The sequence below is a fragment of the Enoplosus armatus genome, chromosome 14, assembly GCF_043641665.1.
Source record: "Enoplosus armatus isolate fEnoArm2 chromosome 14, fEnoArm2.hap1, whole genome shotgun sequence".
Classification (NCBI taxonomy): domain Eukaryota; kingdom Metazoa; phylum Chordata; class Actinopteri; order Centrarchiformes; family Enoplosidae; genus Enoplosus; species Enoplosus armatus.
Window position 1 is genome coordinate 2497018 of NC_092193.1, and position 22330 is coordinate 2519347.

The following is a 22330-nucleotide window of genomic DNA, read 5'->3' on the forward strand; positions in this document are numbered from 1 at the left end:
GTTCTCTGATATTTATCTCAATATCTTTCTATCACCACCATTTGCAATGTGTCTTTTTGAAGCTGTTGAAAGGGTTAAGTCATTTGAATTAAACTGCTTTTGTTTGCAAAACGTCATAAATGTATTTTTTCCCATCTTCAGCTGTACGATATTTGACAACAAAATCTTTCAGGTGGAAGAAGAGATCTTTAAAATGACTTTTGATTCTCAAAACGTATGAATTCAGCCTCAGTTGGTCCTGATGAGAGTGAAGAGCCACAAGATGGCAGCGTGTTCACAGAGGACGCTGCAGACGCTCCTCCTTCATCAGCACTGTCCTGGTGGTGGTGGTGATGATGATGATGATGATGATGATGTTATGATGATGATGGTGATGTTGATGATGATGATGATGATGATGATGTGATGATGATGCTGATGGTGATGTTATGATGGTGATGTTTATGATTGTGATAATGGTGATGATGATGATGATGATGGTTATGAAGATGGTGATGTTACGATGGTTATGGTGGTGATGATGATGATGTTATGATGATGATGATGATGGTGATGTTATGATGGTGATGGTTTTGATTGTGATAATGGTGATGATGATGATGGTTATGAAGATGGTGATGTTACGATGGTTATGATGGTGGTGATGATGATGATGATGATGATGATGATGATGATGGTGATCATGGTGATGATGATTTTATGATGATGGTGGCAATGACGTTATGATGATGGTGAGGATGATGATCATGGTAATGATGGTGATGATGGTTATGTTGATGATGATGATTTTTATGATGGTGATGATGGTTATGTTGATGATGATGATGATGATGATGATGATGATTGTTATGATGGTGATGATGATGATGGTTATAAAGGTGATGATGGTTATGTTGGTGATGATGATGATGGTTATAAAGGTGATGATGGTTATGTTGGTGATGATGATGAAGGTTATGTTGGTTATGATGATTGTTATGATGGTGATGATGATGGTGATGTTATGATGTGATAACATGGCTATAATGATATGAAAGCCATGCTAGCTGTTTCCCCCTGTTTCTTTGTGCTAAGCTAAGCTAATCAGCTGCAGCTTCATTTTGAGTGAACATATGTGAGGATGATGGGCATTCTCGGCACGAAAGTAAAAATGTCCAACTATTCCTTTAAGGTTGTTTTGTGTAAATATAAACATTACCTCCAAGGTCAAGAATAAACCCTCAGGTTGAATCATCGTTTTCCTTTTTGTTTTTTTTTTATTCTTATTGGATTTTTTATTCTACATACAAACAAAATATCTATTTTTTGACATAGAGGGTTTTGGATTGTTTTGAAAATGGCCGGCCGTGTTTGACCACAATGAATATTTGTTTGACCACAATGAATATTTGTATAAAATATCATCAGATCAGAATTTCACTGATCAGAAATCAGAATCTGATTCTGATTCTGATTTCTGATCAGTGAAATTCTACATGTGGAATCTGAAAAATTGCAACTGCAGCAGAAAGTCTGAGCAGGGAGCGTTATAGAAACAAGCTGGAAAGTAATGATGATGATGCTACTGCCCAGAGCAGAGACAAGGATGATGATGATGATGATGATGATGTTAATGAAATGCCCTGCAGTGATGAAAACACAGATTCCTAAGATGCATTTTTATTATGAAGTTTTCCTTCTGGTTGAGGCCAGTTAGCAGCACAGCTGGGAGCAGACTTAAGGGTGTTCTGTTGGATATGAGAAAAGATGGTGGAGGGAGTGAAAGACTGATGGGAAAATCACTTCTAACATGTTTGTCCTCTTCAGGCTGGGAGAGGAGTGACAGGAAGCAACTGGACTTATGGGAAATGTGTTTTTTTGCTCAAAGACATCTCTGTTGTTTGTTTTAACCGTGCATCAAAAACGGATTGATAATAATAAGTTAAAGTTAAATTAAAGTGCTTCCTATAGCACTTTTAAAGTGCCTATAATCTATTTATGTAGAATCAATGTAGCGCTCAGGTAGAAATACCACTAGCCAGTTCAAGATGAGATTATTCTTCTATGATCCTCATAACTGTGTTGATTCACAAGTTGGAAAATTCTTCACACGACACCTTTAATTAATGGCTTTAATTTGTACTCGTAAATATTATTGTAAAATATTGAGGTAGTGAGTCAAAAATGTAGACTTAAAATGGTATTATTTAGGGTTAAACAGCACAATGTTGACTTATTATGTCATCATTTTGACTTTACTGGTGATTACTGTCACTGTATCAACACTAAAATTAAAAAAAGGTGTAATATTATCTTTTTGTGTAATGTGACAAAACAAGAATTATGGGTTTTGGTATTGATGTGAATGGAAGAACTACATGAGACTAAGGAGAAGAAGAATGAGAAGCTGCACGACGTGGGACCTCACATGTCTTGCCAAAGTCTTCCTGCAACAAGAAGCATTCTGGGTAATCCCACTAAGAGAAAACAGGAGCCCATCTGGAGAAGGGAACGCTTCATTAAAAAGCCTGTACTCCTGCTCATAGCTGCTTTTGATTTGGACGCTAAATGTTGAGTTTGGTAAAAATATATTTTTTGGATTTTTTGAAGGACTGAGATGCACTTGGATGGGTCGATTATTATTTTCCCTTTTTTCCTCATTGGTGGAAATGGTAAAAGAGAAAAATGTCCCATATTCAATTATTTATAAACCAATGCTGTTTATTCCATGAGAAATAAGTTTTCTTTTTAGGGAGAAGAAAAAAAATAGAGATGCATCAAAGTCTCTATATACACGCAAAATGTAAAAGAATTTCCATCCAGTGTTTGAGAAGCTTGAATTTTATTTAAACTTGAAAAATGACTTTGCCTTAACTTTTATACAAGACAAGCATAGAGTTTATTTCTTTTCAAAAAAAAATCCCCAAAATGTTACCGAAGCGTGACGTGTGGAAAATATTTAGTCGTACCAGACGTCACAAGTCTTACTGAGAGAGAGAGAGAGAGAGAGAGAGAGTACAAATCTAGCAGCATTTTCTTTTCCCGTTTTTTTGTTTTTGTAAAATGTACGAAAAAGAATCATTTTGATTGTTGTTTTTGTTTCATAGTTTCAGGTTGTCTTTTTTGGGGGAAAAATATAAACCTTGTAAATGGAAAACTAGTCAATACTGTATTAACTTTGTGCACTTTGAAGTGTGTGCTTTGCTTGTACAGTTGTAAATACTAGATTATACTAGAAATACTACTAAAATATAAGAGGTACCTTAAAATGATTATAAAAATATATTGATCTTGTTGAACTATTAATGTCGCTATCGAGCTGGATGTAGGATATAAAAAAAACTGTTGAAAGGGTTAAGTCATTTAAATTAAACTGCTTTTGTTTGCAAAACATCATAAATGTATTTTTTCCCATCTTCAGCTGTACGATATTTGACAACAAAATCTTTCAGGTGGAAGAAGAGATCTTTAAAATGACTTTTGATTCTCAAAACGTATGAATTCAGCCTCAGTTGGTCCTGATGAGAGTGAAGAGCCACAAGATGGCAGCGTGTTCACAGAGGACGCTGCAGACGCTCCTCCTTCATCAGCACTGTCCTGGTGGTGGTGGTGATGATGATGATGATGATGATGATGGTTATGATGATGTTATGATGACGATGATGGTGATGATGATGAGGATGATGGTGATGATGATGATGGTGATGATGACGGTTATGATGATGGTGATGACGGTTATGATGATGATGATGATTTGATGATGGTGATGGTTATGGTGATGATGGTTATGACGTGATGATGATGACGGTTATGATGATGGTGAGGATGATAGTGATGATGATGTTGATGTTCTGATGGTTATGATGATGACGGTTATGATGGTTATGATGATGATGGTGATGACGGTGATGATGATGGCGATGATGATGATGATGACGGTTATGATGATAGTGAGGATGATTGTGATGATGATGTTGACGATCTGATGGTGATGATGATGGTGATTGAGATGGTTATGATGATGATGGTGATGACGGTCATGATGATGGTGAGGATGATGGTTATTATGTTGATGTTCTTATGGTGATGTTGATGGTGATTGAGATGGTTATGATGATGATGGTGATGACGGTTATGATGATGGTGATGATGATTGTTATGATGGTGATGATGATGATGGTTATGAAGGTGATGATGGTTATGTTGGTGATGATGATGATGGTTATGTTGGTGATGATGATTGTTATGATGGTGATGATGGTGATTGAGATAGTTATGATGATGATGATGATGGTGATGGTGACGACGGTCACGATGATGGTGAGGATGATGGTTATTATGGTGATGGTGATGATAATGATGGTTATGTTGGTGATGATGATTGGTATGATGGTGATGATGATGATGATGGTTATGAAGGTGATGATGGTTATGTTGGTGGTGATGACGATGATGGTCATGTTGGTGATGATGATTGTTATGATGGTGCTGATGGTGGTTGAGATGGTTATGATGATGATGATGATGACTGTGATGGTGACGATGGTTACGATGATGGTGAGGATGATGGTTATTATGGTGATGGTGATGATGATGATGGTTATGAAGGTGATGATGGTTATGTTGGTGGTGATGACGACGATGGTCATGTTGGTGATGATGATTGTTATGATGGTGCTGATGGTGGTTGAGATGGTTATGATGATGATGATGATGACCGTGATGGTGACGATGGTTACGATGATGGTGAGGATGATGGTTATTATGGTGATGGTGATGATGATGATGGTTATGAAGGTGATGATGGTTATGTGGGTGGTGATGACGATGATGGTCATGTTGGTGATGATGATTGTTATGATGGTGCTGATGGTGGTTGAGATGGTTATGATGATGATGATGATGACCGTGATGGTGACGATGGTTACGATGATGGTGAGGATGATGGTTATTATGGTGATGGTGATGATGATGATGGTTATGAAGGTGATGATGGTTATGTTGGTGATGATGATGATGGTTATGTTGGTGATGATGATTGTTATGATGGTGATGATGATGGTGATGTTATGATGTGATAACATGGCTATAATAATATGAAAGCCATGCTAGCTGTTTCCCCCTGTTTCTTTGTGCTAAGCTAAGCTAATCAGCTGCAGCTTCATTTTGAGTGAACATATGTGAGGATGATGGGCATTCTCGGCACAAAAGTAAAAATGTCCAACTATTCCTTTAAGATTGTTTTGTGTAAATATAAACATTACCTCCAAGGTCAAGAATAAACCCTCAGGTTGAATCACCGTTTTTCTTTTTGGTTTGTTTAATTCTTATTGTTTTTTTTATTTTACATACAAACAAAATATCTATTTTTTGACATAGAGGGTTTTGGATTGTTTTGAAATTGGCCGGCCGTGTTTGACCACAATGAATATTTGCAATATTTGCTGTCCTGGTGGTGATGGTGATGATGATTATGATGATGATGATGATGATGATGGTGATGGTTATGATTGTGATGATGATGGTGATGATGATAGTGATGGCTATGATGGTGATGGAAATCATGGTGATGATGATGATGATGATGATGACAGTGATGATGGTGGTGATGATGGTGATGTTATGATGGTGATGGTTATGATTGTGATGATGATGATGATGATGATGATGATGATGATGATGATAGTGATGGTTATGATGGTGATGTTATGATGGTGATGGTTATGATTGTGATGATGGTGATGATGATGATGGTGATGGTCATGATGTGATGATGGTGATGGTTATGATGATGATGGTTATGGCGGTTATGATGATGATGGTGATGACGGTTATGATGATGATGGGGATGACGGTTATGATGATGGTGAGGATGATGGTTATTATGGTGATGGCTACACGACGTGGGACCTCGTATGTTTTGCCAAAGTCTTCCTGCAACAAGAAGCATTCTGGGTAATCCCACTAAGAGAAAACAGGAGCCCATCTGGAGAAGGGAACGCTTCATTAAAAAGCCTGTACTCCTGCTCATAGCTGCTTTTGATTTGGACGCAAAATTCTGAGTTTGGTAAAAATATATTTTTTGGATTTTTTGAAGGACTGAGATGCACTTGGATGGGTCGATTATTATTTTCCTTTTTTTCCTCATTGGTGGAAATGGTAAAAGAGACAAATGTACCATATACCTCTGCTCGTTTCTCTGTGACAAAGATGTTCCAGTGAGGAAAGTTGAAAGGACAGAGACTGACTGACAAACGCTCTTCTGCTCTGAACATGAACACGGTACTTTGTGGTGTTTCAGGAGGAAAACTGCCTCAGTTAAACTCTCATGTTACTTTCACATTTTCTCCATCAGCTTTGTATGATACCCTGGAATGAAGACCAGAAGAAAATACTTTGTTCATGTTTGTTTATTCATGATGTAAACCTTCAGTTTGTTCACACATCCCATCATTAAAGTCTGTCCAATGATTTCATGTACAGATTCACTTCATCCACACAATCAGTTTGTTTGACCAGAATCTCAGCTATGAAAAAGAAAATAATCAATGATCTCCTTACTGATCATGATCATGATGATTACAGTTTTATAATGACTCAAAGTCCCTCATTTATATGTGAACAACAACAACAACAACAACAACATTTGGTCTGCCAAACAAATGAATGTAATCGTAATTATAGATTTCTTTATACATTTACAAAAAGAGAACAAAATATCTTCAACACAGGAAGGTCTGGAGCTTTCTCTCTTGAGACACATGCAGTGGAAGAGAAACAACAACATACAAATACATCAATATAAATATTCAACACAAATTTAGAGTCAGAGAAATTCAAATTTTCCTGCAGAGAAACATCAGTTCAGGTCAACAGAAATCATCATGAGCAGTGATAGCCTCCATGGCTAAACAGACACAGGAAGGAGCGCCACCTACAGAAACTCAGATATTTACAGAACAACTAATGAGAAGATGGCAAAGTACCACCCATAATGTTTGATTGACAGGTGATCTCTGTGCAGTGAAGAAATGCCACAACAATCAGCTCTCAGCAACAAACAAGGAGACAAAATAAGTTCAAGAGTTAAAAGGCAGAATTTAACAAACTGTCCCTGAAATGACTTCTGACTATTGGACTTTACAGAACTCAGCAGTGTTTCCAGAAAAGGAGTAAAACCAAAGTCCAGCATAGAGAGGCTGAGTGAATGTGGTCTGGACTCTGTGGAGGAGAGTCATGGTTTCAGAGATGCTGTAGAAGGACAGAATACCTGCACTGTGATCCAGGTACACTCCTACTCTGGAGGACCGAGGACCTGAGACGGGAGTTTGGACTCTGTTGAACCAAAAGTTATAACTGTTTTTGGTACAATCTAACGCCCAAGATTTGTCATTGTGTCCAAATACACATTCATCTGACCTCCCTGCTCTTCTGATACTCTTGTATGCGACTGCTACGTTAACTCCTGTCCCGCTCCACTCCACCTCCCAGTAACAACGTCCAGTCAGACTCTCTCTACTCAGGACCTGACAACATGCTGTGAATCTTTCTGGGTGACTAGAATAAGACTGATGTTGACTCATTGCTGTTCCTTTTCTGTTCCCCTCAGATAACAACAGCTTTGTGTTTGCTGTGTTTGGATCCAGTGTGATTTCACGTGAATATTTTAAGAACTCAGCTCTGGTCTTTGGCTCTGGTTGTGGCAGTAAAACATCCACTTCAGTCACTCTCAGTGAGATGTTTGTCCATGTCTCTCTCAGAACGTCCTGTAGTTGATCTCTGACTTCTGACAGAGCCGCTGTCACATCCTCAAAGTATCTCAGAGGACGGATATTGATGCTGGATGAGTCTGTAGACTCACTGAGTCGTGACAGGGAGGGGTAGTTGTGTAGAAAGTGGTTGTGATCTGTGTGTGAGAGCTGCTTCAGCTCTGCGTCTTTCCTCTTCAGCTCAGTGATCTCCTGCTGCAGCTTCTCCTGAAGCTCTTTGACTCGACTCACTTCAGTTTCCTGCTTGGATCTGACCTGCTGCTCCACATCAGAGCTTCTTTTCTGGATGAGACGGATCAGCTCAGTGAAGATCTTCTGGCTGTCCTCCACTGCTTTATCAGCAGAGCGATTGATAGCCTCCACCTCCTGTTGAAGCAGCTTCACATCTTTCTCTCTGTCCTGGATTCTCTGCTGGATGTTTTGTCGACTCACCTCGAGCTCTCTCTGCCTCTCAGTCCTTTCTGCTGCAGCTGAGACTGTGTCGTGGTCTTTATGTTCATCCACAGAGCAGAGATAACAGATACACTGCTGATCAGTACGGCAGAACATCTTCATCATCTCATCATGACGAGAGCAGATGTTCTCCTGGAGCTTCTCGGAGGGCTCCACCAGCTTGTGTTTCTTGAATGGAGGTACATCATAATGAGGCTGAAGGTGTTTCTCACAGTAAGAGACCAGACAGACCAGACAGGACTTGAGGGCTTTCAGTTTTCTCCCAGTGCAGAAATCACAGGCCACATCTTCAGGTCCAGCATAGCCGTGATCAGCAGGAGCAGCTTGGAGTCCAGTCTTCTTAAGTTCCTCCACTAAATCTGCTAACGTGGTGTTTTTCACCAGGACAGGCCTCGGTGTGAAGGTCTGCCTACACTGAGGGCAACTGTGGGTTTTCTTCTCGTCCTCTTCATCCCAGTGGGTTTTAATACAGCTCATGCAGTAGCTGTGTCCACAGGGAATAGTCACCGGATCCTTCAGTAGATCCAGACACATCGAACAAGAGAAGGTTTCCCGGTCCAGCTGAGCTCCTTTCTGCGCCATTTTACCTCTCAGTCGCAGCGACTGTCTGAGTTTCACCTTCTTAGAAGTGAAAGTAGTTTGAGCTCTGATCTAAACAGCATGTGTCTCTGCAGTGAATGGGGCCTGTCAGCTCCGTCACTTCACCACCATGTTGGCTCCACCCGTCTTCAAACTGTAGATCTGAAGGGGAGGGAACAGGGAAATATATGGACAGAGTGGAGCTCGCTGTGTTTGAGAGGAGGAAGAGGAGGGAGGGCTGTTGAAAGGGTTAAGTCATTTGAATTAAACTGCTTTTGTTCGCAAAACATCATAAATGTATTTTTTCCCATCTTGAGCTGTATGATATTTCATAACAAAATCTTTCAGGTGGAAGAAGAGATCTTTAAAATGACTTTTGATTCAGTCAGTAGCGCTTTGCACGCCGTCACCCGCGCTGCAGTGGGACACTCTGACCACGACATGGTCCACCTGATTCCCACATACAGGCAGAAATTAAAACTTTCTAAGCCTGTTGTGAGAACTTTGAAGAAGTGGACCAGTGAAGCTGCAGAGGAGCTGAAGGCGTGTTTGGACTGTACTGACTGGGATGTTTTCAGGACTGCTACCAACAGTCTGGATGAGTACACAGAGGCTGTGACTTCATATATCAGCTTCTGTGAGGACTGCTGTGTACCAACTCGGACCAGGGTGAGTTATAACAACGACAAACCCTGGTTCACAGCAAGACTGCGACAGCTGAGGTTGGAAAAGGAAGAGGCGTTTAAGAGTGGCAACAGAGCAGAGTTTAAGGAAGCCAAGTACAAGTTTAGCAAGGCGGTGAGGGAAGCTAAACGACTGTACTCAGAGAGACTACAAGACCAGTTCTCCTCCAACGACTCTGCTTCTGTGTGGAGGGGGCTCAGGCAGATCACCAACTACAAGCCAAGAGCCCCCAACTCTGCTAACGACCGACGCCTCGCCAACAGCCTCAATGACTTCTACTGTCGCTTTGAAAGACAATGGGACAGTCCTGACACCATCCCCCACACCATCACCCACCAGCTCCAGCCCAACAGCCCCAACCCCCTCATCACACCTGGGGCTGAACTCTCACACCTCCTACCACCACAGCTGCCCACCACAGCGCCCCCCACTCCTCCAGCATCGACACCTCTGTCTGTCCTTGAAAGAGATGTGAACAGACTCTTCAAGAGACAAAACCCGCGTAAAGCTGCTGGACCAGACTCCATCTCCCCATCCTGCCTGAAGCGCTGCGCCGATCAGCTGTCTCCGGTGTTCACGGACATATTCAACACCTCACTGGAGACATGCCACGTGCCAGCCTGCTTCAAGGCCTCCACCATCATCCCCGTCCCCAAAAAACCAGGGCCCACAGGATTAAATGACTACAGACCAGTCGCCCTGACCTCTGTGGTCATGAAATCATTTGAACGCCTGGTCCTGTCCCACCTCAAATCCATCACAGACTCTCTGCTGGACCCCCTGCAGTTCGCCTACAGAGCCAACAGGTCTGTAGACGACGCTGTCAACCTGGCTCTACACTTCATCCTCCAGCACCTGGACTCCGCAGGATCCTATGCCAGGATCCTGTTTGTGGACTTCAGCTCTGCCTTCAACACGATCGTCCCGGCTCTTCTTCAGGACAAGCTCTCCCAGCTCAACGTGCCTGACCCCACCTGCAGGTGGATCACAGATTTCCTGTCTGACAGGAAGCAGCATGTGAAGCTGGGGAAACACGTCTCAGATTCGCGGACGATCAGCACCCCTCAAGGCTGCGTTCTTTCTCCTCTACTCTTCTCCCTCTACACCAACAGCTGCACCTCCAGTCACCAGTCTGTCAAGCTCCTGAAGTTCGCGGACGACACCACCCTCATCGGACTCATCTCTGGTGAGGATGAGTCTGCCTACAGGTGGGAGATTGACCACCTGGTGACCTGGTGCAACAGCAACAACCATGAGCTTAACGCTTCAAAGACACTGGAGATGGTTGTTGACTTTAGGAAGAGCGCAGCCCCACCCGCCCCCATCACCCTGTGTGACTCTCCAGTGGACACTGTGGAGTCCTTCCGTTTCTTGGGCTCCATCATCAGCCAGGACCTCCGGTGGGAGCTGAACATCAGCTCCCTCATCAAGAAAGCCCAACAGAGGATGTACTTCCTGAGGCAGCTGAGGAAGTTTAACCTGCCACAAAAAATGCTGGTTCACTTCTACACTGCCATCATAGAGTCCATCCTCACCTCCTCCATCACCGTCTGGTACGCTGCTGCCTCCACCAAGGACAGACGCAGACTGCAGCGTATCATCCGCTCTGCAGAGAGGGTGATCGGCTGCAACCTCCCATCTCTTCAGGACCTGTACTCCTCCAGGACCCTGAGGAGAGCAGGGAAGATCGCTGCCGACCCCTCCCACCCCGGACACCATCTGTTCGACCCCCTCCCCTCTGGCAGGAGGCTGCGGTCCATCAGGACCAAAACCTCCCGCCACAAAAACAGTTTCTTCCCCTCTGCAGTCAACCTGAAAACTCTCACTGACCCCCCCCCAGAACACAAACACAAGCTATACGTTATATTAACGTACATTACCCCTGTCCCCACTGCGTTACATTAACGCACCCACCCCCTACTGGACACTTTATCTAGACACTTTACTTTATTCTGGTCACTGCACTGTTGTTATTTATCTTATCTTATTTTTTATTTTTATTTTTATTCTTATTCTTATTTTAGCTTTTATATTCTACTTATTTGTTATCAAAACAATAGCACCTTCAGACCACAGCAAATTCCTTGTAATGTATGTTACTTGGCAATAAACAGTTTCTGATTCTGATTCTGATTCTGATTCTCAAAACGTATGAATTCAGCCTCAGTTGGTCCTGATGAGAGTGAAGAGCCACAAGATGGCAGCGTGTTCACAGAGGACGCTGCAGACACTCCTCCTTCATCAGCACTGTCCTGGTGGTGGTGATGACGGTCATGATGATGGTGAGGATGATGGTTATTATGTTGATGGTCTGAAGGTGATGATGATGGTGATTGAGATGGTTATGATGATGATGGTGATTACGGTGATGATGATGATGATGATGGTGATGACGGTTATGATGATGGTGATTGAGATGGTTCTGATGATGATGGTGATGACGGTTATGATGATGATGATGGTGATGTTATGATGATGATGATAGTGATGGTGATGGTTATGATTGTGATAATGGTGATGATGATGATGGTTATGAAGATGGTGATGTTACGATGGTTATGGTGGTGATGATGATGTAGGATATAAAAAAAACGTAATGTTGTGCTTTTGGAAATATTTTTCTTCAACTTTTTTATTTGTAGTTTGGGTGTGCGGAGTTTGAATTGTGCTGCACTCGGCAGGGTGGGCAGGTTGTCTGATTGTACATTTTTTGTTTGTTGCCTTTCGTTCCAATTACAGCTGTCAGGAACTCTAATCACGACTGTTTTAGAAGCATTTCTTCAGCACAGCAGGCTGTTTTGTGGATTGACAGATTACATCCTGGACGAAATGAGTCACTAGAAGTTTGACTCAAGTCTGGATGAAAACTTTACAACCCAGGATCGTCTGGACCAACATGACAGTCTCATTCTGAAGCTTCATCTTCATGAAAATCAACATAACAATAAATGAAATGACCTCAAGTCCACAACGACACAATATCTGTTCTCTTATGTGTGTCAGGACTGACACAGATAAATCTTTGTAATAAATCCTCTTTATTGACTAAGTGCACAAACAAAATGTTGGTTATAACAAGGAACAAGTGAGAAAGCTCTGCTCGTTTCTCTGTGACAAAGATGTTTCAGTGAGGAAAGTTGAAAGGACAGAGACTGACTGACAAACGCTCTTCTGCTCTGAACATGAACACGGTACTTTGTGGTGTTTCAGGAGGAAAACTGCCTCAGTTAAACTCTCATGTTACTTTCACATTTTCTCCATCAGCTTTGTATGATACCCTGGAATGAAGACCAGAAGAAAATACTTTGTCCATGTTTGTTTATTCATGATGTAAACCTTCAGTTTGTTGACACATCCCATCAGTAAAGTCTGTCCAATGATTTCATGAACAGATTCACTTCATCCACACAATCAGTTTGTTTGACCAGAATCTCAGCTATGAAAAAGAAAATAATCAATGATCTCCTTACTGATTATGATCATGATGATTACAGTTTTATAATAACTCAAAGTCCCTCATTTATATGTGAACAACAACAACAACAACAACATTTGGTCTGCCAAACAAATGAATGTAATTGTAATTATAGATTTCTTTATACATTTACAAAAAGAGAACAAAATATCTTTGACACAGGAAGATCTGGAGCTTTCTCTCTTGAGACACATGCAGTGGAAGAGAAACAACAACATACAAATACATCAATATAAATATTCAACACACATTTAGAGCTCAGAGAAGTTCACATTTTCCTGCAGAGAAAAGTCAGTTCAGGTCAACAGAAATCATCATGAGCAGTGATAGCCTCCATGGCTAAACAGACACAGGAAGGAGCGCCACCTACAGAAACTCAGATATTTACAGAACAACTAATGAGAAGATGGCAAAGTACCACCCATAATGTTTGATTAACAGGTGATCTCTGTGCAGTGAAGAAATGCCACAACAATCAGCTCTCCGCAACAAACAAGGAGACAAAATAAGTTCGAGTTAAAACACATAATTTAACAAACTGTCCCTGAAATGACTTCTGACTATTGGACTTTATAGAACTCAGCAGTGACTCCAAACTCTGACAACCGAAGTCCAGCATAGAGAGGCTGAGTGAATGTGGTCTGGACTCTGTGGAGGAGAGTCATGGTTTCAGAGATGCTGTAGAAGGACAGAATACCTGCAATGTGATCCAGGTACACTCCTACTCTGGAGGACCGAGGACCTGAGACGGGAGTTTGGACTCTGTTGTACCAAAAGTTATAACTGTTTGTGTCACATCTTAACGCCCAAGATTTGTCATTATATCCAAATACACATTCATCTGACCTCCCTGCTCTTCTGATACTCTTGTATGCGACTGCTACGCTAACTCCTGTCCCGCTCCACTCCGTCTCCCAGTAACAACGTCCAGTCAGACTCTCTCTAGTCAGGACCTGAAACCATGCAGTGAATCTGTCTTGGTGACTAGAATAAGACTGTTGTTTTCTCATTGCTGTTCCTTTTCTGTTCCCCTCAGATAACAACAGCTGTGTGTTTGCTGTGTTTGGATCCAGTGTGATTTCACGTGAATATTTTAAGAACTCAGCTCTGGTCTTGGGCTCTGGTTGTGGCAGTGAAACATCCACTTCAGTCTCTCTAAGCGAGATCTTTGTCCATGTCTCTCTCAGAACGTCCTGTAGTTGATCTCTGACTTCTGACAGAGCCGCTGTCACATCCTCAAAGTATCTCAGAGGACGGATATTGATGCTGGATGAGTCTGTAGACTCACTGAGTCGTGACAGGGAGGGGTAGTTGTGTAGAAATTGGTTGTGATCCTCTGTGTGTGAGAGCTGCTTCAGCTCAGCCTCTTTCCTCTTCAGCTCAGTGACCTCCTGCTGCAGCTTCTCCTGAAGCTCTTTGACTCGACTCACTTCAGTTTCCTGCTTGGATCTGACTTGCTGCTCCACATCAGAGCTTCTTTTCTGGATGAGACGGATCAGCTCAGTGAAGATCTTCTCCCTGTCCTCCACTGCTTTATCAGCAGAGCGATTGAAAGCCTCCACCTCTTGTGGAAGCAGCTTCACATCTTTCTCTCTGTCCTGGATTCTCTGCTGGATGTTTTGTCGACTCACCTCGAGCTCTCTCTGCCTCTCAGTCCTTTCTGCTCCAGCTGAGACTGTGTCGTGGCCTTTATGTTCATCCACAGAGCAGAGATAACAGATACACTGCTGATCAGTACGGCAGAACATCTTCATCACCTCATCATGACGAGAGCAGATGTTCTCCTGGAGCTTCTCGGAGGGCTCCACCAGCTTGTGTTTCTTGAATGGAGGTACATCATAATGAGGCTGAAGGTGTTCCTCACAGTAAGAGACCAGACAGACCAGACAGGACTTGAGGGCTTTCAGTTTTCTCCCAGTGCAGAAATCACAGTCCACACCTTCAGGTCCAGCATAGCCGTGATCAGCAGGAGCAGCTTGGATTCCAGTCTTCTTCAGTTCCTCCACTAAAACTGCTAATGTGGTGTTTTTCACCAGGACAGGCCTCGGTGTGAAGGTCTGCCTACACTGAGGGCAGCTGTGGGTTTTCTTCTCGTCCTCTTCATCCCAGAAGCTTTTAATACAGCTCATGCAGTAGCTGTGTCCACAGGGAATAGTCACCGGATCCTTCAGTAGATCCAGACACATCGAACAAGAGAAGGTTTCCCGGTCCAGCTGAGCTCCTTTCTGCGCCATTTCACCTCTCAGTCGCAGCGACTGTCTGAGTTTCACCTTCTTAGAAGTGAAAGTAGTTTGAGCTCTGATCTAAACAGCATGTGTCTCTGCAGTGAATGGGGCCCGTCAGCTCCGTCACTTCACCACCATGTTGGCTCCACCCATCTTCAAACTGTAGATCTGAAGGGGAGGGAACAGGGAAATATATGGACAGAGTGGAGCTCGCTGTGTTTGAGAGGAGGAAGAGGAGGGAGGGCTTATCAAGCTCTGACTCAGTCCAGGAAGAGGAGCGGTTTGAGAGAGATACTGTGTGTTTAACACTTGTTTTCAATAGAGCCCATTTCCCATTTAAAACACTGGTCACTTCAGCTGTTAGGAGGTGAACTCCTCTTTGAATCGGAGGCTTTGGAGATGGCTCCCCAGTTTTCAACATTACTGAATTGTCCACATGATTTTCTCCATATCCTTCTTCTTAAATCGAATCATATATTCTCAATGTCCGTCACTGCAGCTCCGTCTCACTACTTCTCATGTTTGTCTGTCCATGTTTCCACAATTTATTTTGAGTATAAGTTGTTGGAGTAATAAGTCCATGTATTCTTTGAGGCAGTTATTCAGACTATAACAGTTCATTAAGATTGTCTGTGTTACTGACAGAAATGCAGATGAAATAAGGCACTGTGTTCACTGTTTCTTTACATCCTGGTGTTGTTGTCAGAGTAAACTATGACTTGACAGGAGGGAATATGTACATTTAACATTGATGACAGGGTAATCAGTTCCATCCTTCCAGAGCCTCTTCACATCAGGACAAAGCCATAACATGTGCATGAGTGCGTCAACCTCTGACACAGTCTGCGTCCTTTTCTTTAATCTACATGGTGTTAGATAAGCTCTGTGTAACATTTTCAGGTGAATTATCTCACACCTCACACAGTTGGACTCCTGTGTTTTAGATTTCAGGATATCTTCCCATTGAGCTGTGGTTTGGAGCACTCCCATGTTCTCTGATATTTATCTCAATATCGTTCTATCACCACCATTTGCAATGTGTCTTTTTGAAGCTGTTGAAAGGGTTAAGTAATTTGAATTAAACTGCTTTTGTTTGCAAAACATCATAAATGTATTTTTTCCCATCTTGAGCTGTACGATATTTGACAACAAAATCTTTCAGGTGGAAGAAGAGATCTTTAAAATGACTTTTGATCCTCAAAACGTATGAATTCAGCCTCAGTTGGTCCTGATGAGAATGAAGAGCCACAAGATGGCAGCCTGTTCACAGAGGACGCTGCAGACGCTCCTCCTTCATCAGCACTGTCCTGTTTGTGGTGGTGATTATCATGATGATGATGATGATGATGATGATGACGGTGATGATGATGGTGATGACAGGTATGATGATGATGATGATGGTGGTGATGGTGGTGATGATGATGATGATGATGATGGTGGTGATGATGATGATGATGATTTGATGATGGTGGTGATGATGGTGATGATGATGATGATGATGATGATGATGATGTTATGATGGTGATGGTTATGATTGTGATGATGGTGATGATGATGATGGTTATGAAGATGGTGATGTTACGATGGTTATGGTGGTGATGATGATGATGTTATGCTGATGATGATGATGATGGTGATGTTATGATGATGCTGATGGTGATGTTATGATGGTGATAATAGTGATGATGATGATGATGATGGTTATGAAGATGGTGATGTTACAATGGTTATGGTGGTGATGATGATGATGATGTTATGATGATGATGATGATGGTGATGGTGATGTTATGATGGTGATGGTTATGATTGTGACAATGGTGATGATGGTGATGATGATGATGATGATGATGATGATGGTGGTTATGAAGATGGTGATGTCACGATGGTTATGGTGATGATGATGATGGTGATTTTCTCATGGTGATGGTTATGATTGTGATGATGGTGATGATGATGATGATGATGATGGCGATGACGGTCATGATGATGGTGAGGATGATGGTTATTATGGTAATGATGATGGTTATGATGATGATGATGATGATGGTGATGGTTATGATTGTGATGATGATGGTGATGGTGATGATGATGATGACGGTCATGATGATGTTGAGGATGATGGTTATTATGGTATTGATGATGGTTATGATGATGTTGATGTTCTGATGGTGATGATGATGGTGATTGAGATGGTTATGATGATGATGGTTATGACGGTGATGATGATGGCGATGATGATGATGATGATGGTGATGATGGTGGTGATGATGGTGATGTTATGATGATTATGGTGATGATGATGATGATGATGATGATGATGATGATGTGATCATGATTATGGTGATATTATGATGATGATGATGATGGTGATGATGATGATGATGTGATGATGAGGATGACGGTCATGGTGATGGTGATGATGGTGATGGAGATGGTTATGATGATGATGGTTATGACGGTGATGATGATGATGATGGTGATGACGGTTATGATGATGGTGAGGATGATAGTGATGATGATGATGGTGATGATGATGATGATGATAGTGATGGTTATGATGGTGATCATGGTGATGGTGGTGGTGATGATGATGATGATGATGATGATGGTGATGATGGTGATGGTTATGATGATGGTGATGATGATGGTGATTGAGATGGTTATGATGGTGATGACGGTTATGATGATGATGGTGATGTTATGATGGTGATGTTTATGATTGTGATGATGGTGATGATGATGATGGTTATGAAGATGGTGATGTTACGATGGTTATGGTGGTGATGATGATGATGATGTTATGATGATGATGATGATGATGATGATGATGATGATGGTGATGTTATGATGGTGATGTTTATGATTGTGATAATGGTGATGATGATGACGGTTATGATGATGGTGATGTTACGATGGTTATGGTGGTGATGATGATGGTGTTGCTTATGCTGGAGCTGGATGTAGGATATAAAAAAAACCTAATCTTGTGCTTTTGGAAATATTTTTCTTTAACTTTTTTTATTTGTAGTTTGGGTGTGCTGAGTTTGAATTGTGCTGCACTCGGCAGGGTGGGCAGGTTGTCTGATTGTACATTTTTTGTTTGTTGTCTTTCGTTCCAATCACAGCTGTCAGGAACTCTAATCACAACTGTTTCAGATGCATTTCTTCAGCACAGCAGGCTGTTTTGTGGATTGACAGATTACATCCTGGACAAAATGTGTCACTTGAAGTTTGACTCAAGTCTGGATGAAAACTTTACAACCCAGGATCGTCTGGACCAACATGACTCATTCTGAAGCTTCATCTTCATGAAAATCAACATAACAATAAATGAAATGAAATCAAGTCCACAACAACACAATATCTGTTCTTTTATGTGTGTCAGGACTGACTCAGATAAATCTGTGTAATTCATCCTCTTTATTGACTAAGTGCACAAACAAAATGTTGGTTATAACAAGCAACAAGTGAGAAAACTCTGCTCGTTTCTCTGTGACAAAGATGTTTCAGTGAGGAAAGTTGAAAGGACAGAGAGTGACTGACAAACGCTCTTCTGCTCTGAACATGAACACGGTACTTTGTGGTGTTTCAGGGAGAAAACTGCCTCAGTTAAACTCTCATGTTAGTTTCACATTTTCTCCATCAGCTTTGTATGATACCCTGGAATGAAGACCAGAAGAAAATACTTTGTTCATGTTTGTTTATTCATGATGTAAACCTTCAGTTTGTTCACACATCCCATCAGTAAAGTCTGTCCAATGATTTCATGAACAGATTCACTTCATCCACACAATCAGTTTGTTTGACCAGAATCTCAGCTATGAAAAAGAAAATAATCAATGATCTCCTTATTGATTATGATCATGATGATTACAGTTTTATAATAACTCATAGTCCCTCATTTATAAGTGAACAACAACAACAACAACAACATTTGGTCTGCCAAACAAATGAATGTAATCGTAATTATAGATTTCTTTATACATTTACAAAAAGAGAACAAAATATCTTCGACACAGGAAGGTCTGGAGCTTTCTCTCTTGAGACACATGCAGTGGAAGAGAAACAACAACATACAAATATATCAATATAAATATTCAACACACATTTAGAGCTCAGAGAAGTTTACATTTTCCTGCAGAGAAAAGTCAGTTCAGGTCAACAGAAATCATCATGAGCAGTGATAGCCTCCATGGCTAAACAGACACAGGAAGGAGCGCCACCTAAAGAAACTCAGACATCTACAGAACAACTAATGAGAAGATGGCAAAGTACCACCCATAATGTTTGATTGACAGGTGATCTCTGTGCAGTGAAGAAATGCCACAACAATCAGCTCTCAGCAACAAACAAGGAGACAAAATAAGTTCAAGAGTTAAAAGGCAGAATTTAACAAACTGTCCCTGAAATGACTTCTGACTATTTGACTTTACAGAACTCAGCAGCGTCATTAATGTAATAAAACTGAAGTCCAGCATAGAGAGGCTGAGTGAATGTGGTCTGGACTCTGTGGAGGAGAGTCATGGTTTCAGAGATGCTGTAGAAGGACAGAATACCTGCACGGTGATCCAGGTACACTCCTACTCTGGAGGACGGAGGACCTGAGACGGGAGTTTGGACTCTGTTGTACCAAAAGTTATAACTGTTTATGTGACAATATAACGCCCAAGATTTGTCATTGAATCCAAATCCACAATTATTCCAACTCGCTGCTCTGCTGATATTTTTGTATGCGACTGCTACGTTAACTGCTGTCCCGCTCCACTCCACCTCCCAGTAACAACGTCCAGTCAGACTCTGTCTACTCAGGACCTGAAACCATGCAGTGAATCTGTCTGGGTGACTAGAGTAAGACTGATATTGACTCATTGCTGCTCCTTTTCTGTTCCCCTCAGATAATAACAGCTGTGTGTTTGCTGTGTTTGGATCCAGTGTGATTTCACGTGAATATTTTAAGAACTCAGCTCTGGTCTTGGGCTCTGGTTGTGGCAGTAAAACATCCACCTCAGTCACTCTCAGTGAGATGTTTGTCCATGTCTCTCTCAGAACATCCTGTAGTTGATCTCTGACTCCTGAGAGAGCTACTGTCACATCCTCAAAGTATCTCAGAGGACGGATATTGATGCTGGATGAGTCTGTAGACTCACTGAGTCGTGACAGGGAGGGGTAGTTGTGTAGAAAGTGGTTGTGATCCTCTGTGTGTGAGAGCTGCTTCAGCTCAGCGTCTTTCCTCTTCAGCTCAGTGACCTCCTGCTGCAGCTTCTCCTGAAGCTCTTTGACTCGACTCACTTCAGTTTCCTGCTTGGATCTGACCTGCTGCTCCACATCAGAGCTTCTTTTCTGGATGAGACGGATCAGCTCAGTGAAGGTCTTCTCGCTGTCCTCCACTGCTTTATCAGCAGAGCGATTGATAGCCTCCACCTCCTGTTGAAGCAGCTTCACATCTTTCTCTCTGTCCTGGATTCTCTGCTGGATGTTTTGTCGACTCACCTCGAGCTCTCTCTGCCTCTCAGTCCTTTCTGCTGCAGCTGAGACTGTGTCGTGGTCTTTATGTTCATCCACAGTGCAGAGATAACAGATACACTGCTGATCAGTACGGCAGAACATCTTCATCACCTCATCATGTCGAGAGCAGATGTTCTCCTGGAGCTTCTCGGAGGGCTCCACCAGCTTGTGTTTCTTTAATGGAGGTACATCATAATGAGGCTGAAGGTGTTCCTCACAGTAGGAGACCAGACAGACCAGACAGGACTTGAGGGCTTTCAGTTTTCTCCCAGTGCAGAAATCACAGGCCACATCTTCAGGTCCAGCATAGCCGTGATCAGCAGGAGCAGCTTGGAGTCCAGTCTTCTTCAGTTCCTCCACTAAAACTGCTAACGTGTTGTTTTTCACCAGGACAGGCCTCGGTGTGAAGGTCTGCCTACACTGAGGGCAGCTGTGGGTTTTCTTCTTGTCCTCTTCATCCCAGTGGGTTTTAATACAGCTCATGCAGTAGCTGTGTCCACAGGGAATAGTCACCGGATCCTTCAGTAGATCCAGACACATCGAACAAGAGAAGGTTTCCCGGTCCAGCTGAGCTCCTTTCTGCGCCATTTCACCTCTCAGTCGCAGAGACTGTCTGAGTTTCACCTTCTTAGAAGTGAAAGTAGTTTGAGCTCTGATCTAAACAGCATGTGTCTCTGCAGTGAATGGGGCCCGTCAGCTCCGTCACTTCACCACCATGTTGGCTCCACCCATCTTCAAACTGTAGATCTGAAGGGGAGGGAACAGGGAAATATATGGACAGAGTGGAGCTCGCTGTGTTTGAGAGGAGGAAGAGGAGGGAGGGCTGTTGAAAGGGTTAAGTCATTTGAATTAAACTGCTTTTGTTTGCAAAACATCATAAATGTATTTTTTCCCATCTTCAGCTGTACGATATTTGACAACAAAATCTTTCAGGTGGAAGAAGAGATCTTTAAAATGACTTTTGATTCTCAAAACGTATGAATTCAGCCTCAGTTGGTCCTGATGAGAGTGAAGAGCCACAAGATGGCAGCGTGTTCACAGAGGACGCTGCAGACGCTCCTCCTTCATCAGCACTGTCCTGGTGGTGGTGGAGATGATGATGATGATGTTATGATGATGATTGTGATGTTGATGATGATGATGATGATGGTGATGATTATGATGATGATGATGATGATGGTGATGATGATGATGATGTTATGATGATGATGGTGATGATGATGATGATGATGATGATGTTATGATGTTGATTGTGATGTTGATGATGATGATGATGATGTTATGATGATGATGATGCTGATGCTGATGGTGATGGTTATGATTGTGATAATGGTGATGATGATGGTTATGAAGATGGTGATGTTACGATGGTTATGGTGGTGGTGATGATGATGATGATGTTATGATGATGATGGTTATGAAGATGGTGATGTTACGATGGTTATGATGATGATGATGATGATGGTGATCATGGTGGCAATGACGTTATGATTATGGTGAGGATGATGATCATGGTAATGATGGTGATGATGGTTATGTTGATGATGATGATTTTTATGATGGTGATGATGGTTATGTTGATGATGATGATGATGATGATGATTGTTATGATGGTGATGAGGATGATGGTTATAAAGGTGATGATGGTTATGTTGGTGATG

General features: G+C 42.1%; 2 protein-coding genes across 2 annotated transcripts; both read right to left on the bottom strand.

The window, feature by feature from the left end:
• Positions 1-6973: 6973 nt before the first annotated feature.
• LOC139296985 (tripartite motif-containing protein 16-like) lies at positions 6974-8798 on the bottom strand. The gene has a single exon (XM_070919559.1). The coding sequence runs from the start codon at positions 8781-8783 to the stop codon at positions 7110-7112; it is 1674 nt and encodes a 557-aa protein (XP_070775660.1). The 5' UTR covers positions 8784-8798; the 3' UTR covers positions 6974-7109.
• Positions 8799-13499: 4701 nt separating this feature from the next.
• Positions 13500-21257, bottom strand: LOC139296326 (uncharacterized). The gene is made up of 3 exons (XM_070918687.1): positions 19593-21257; positions 15297-15332; positions 13500-15209 (listed from the first exon to the last, which is right to left on the bottom strand). The coding sequence occupies exons 1-3, from the start codon at positions 21255-21257 to the stop codon at positions 13500-13502; spliced, it is 3411 nt and encodes a 1136-aa protein (XP_070774788.1).
• Between the last annotated feature and the right edge of the window lie 1073 nt (positions 21258-22330).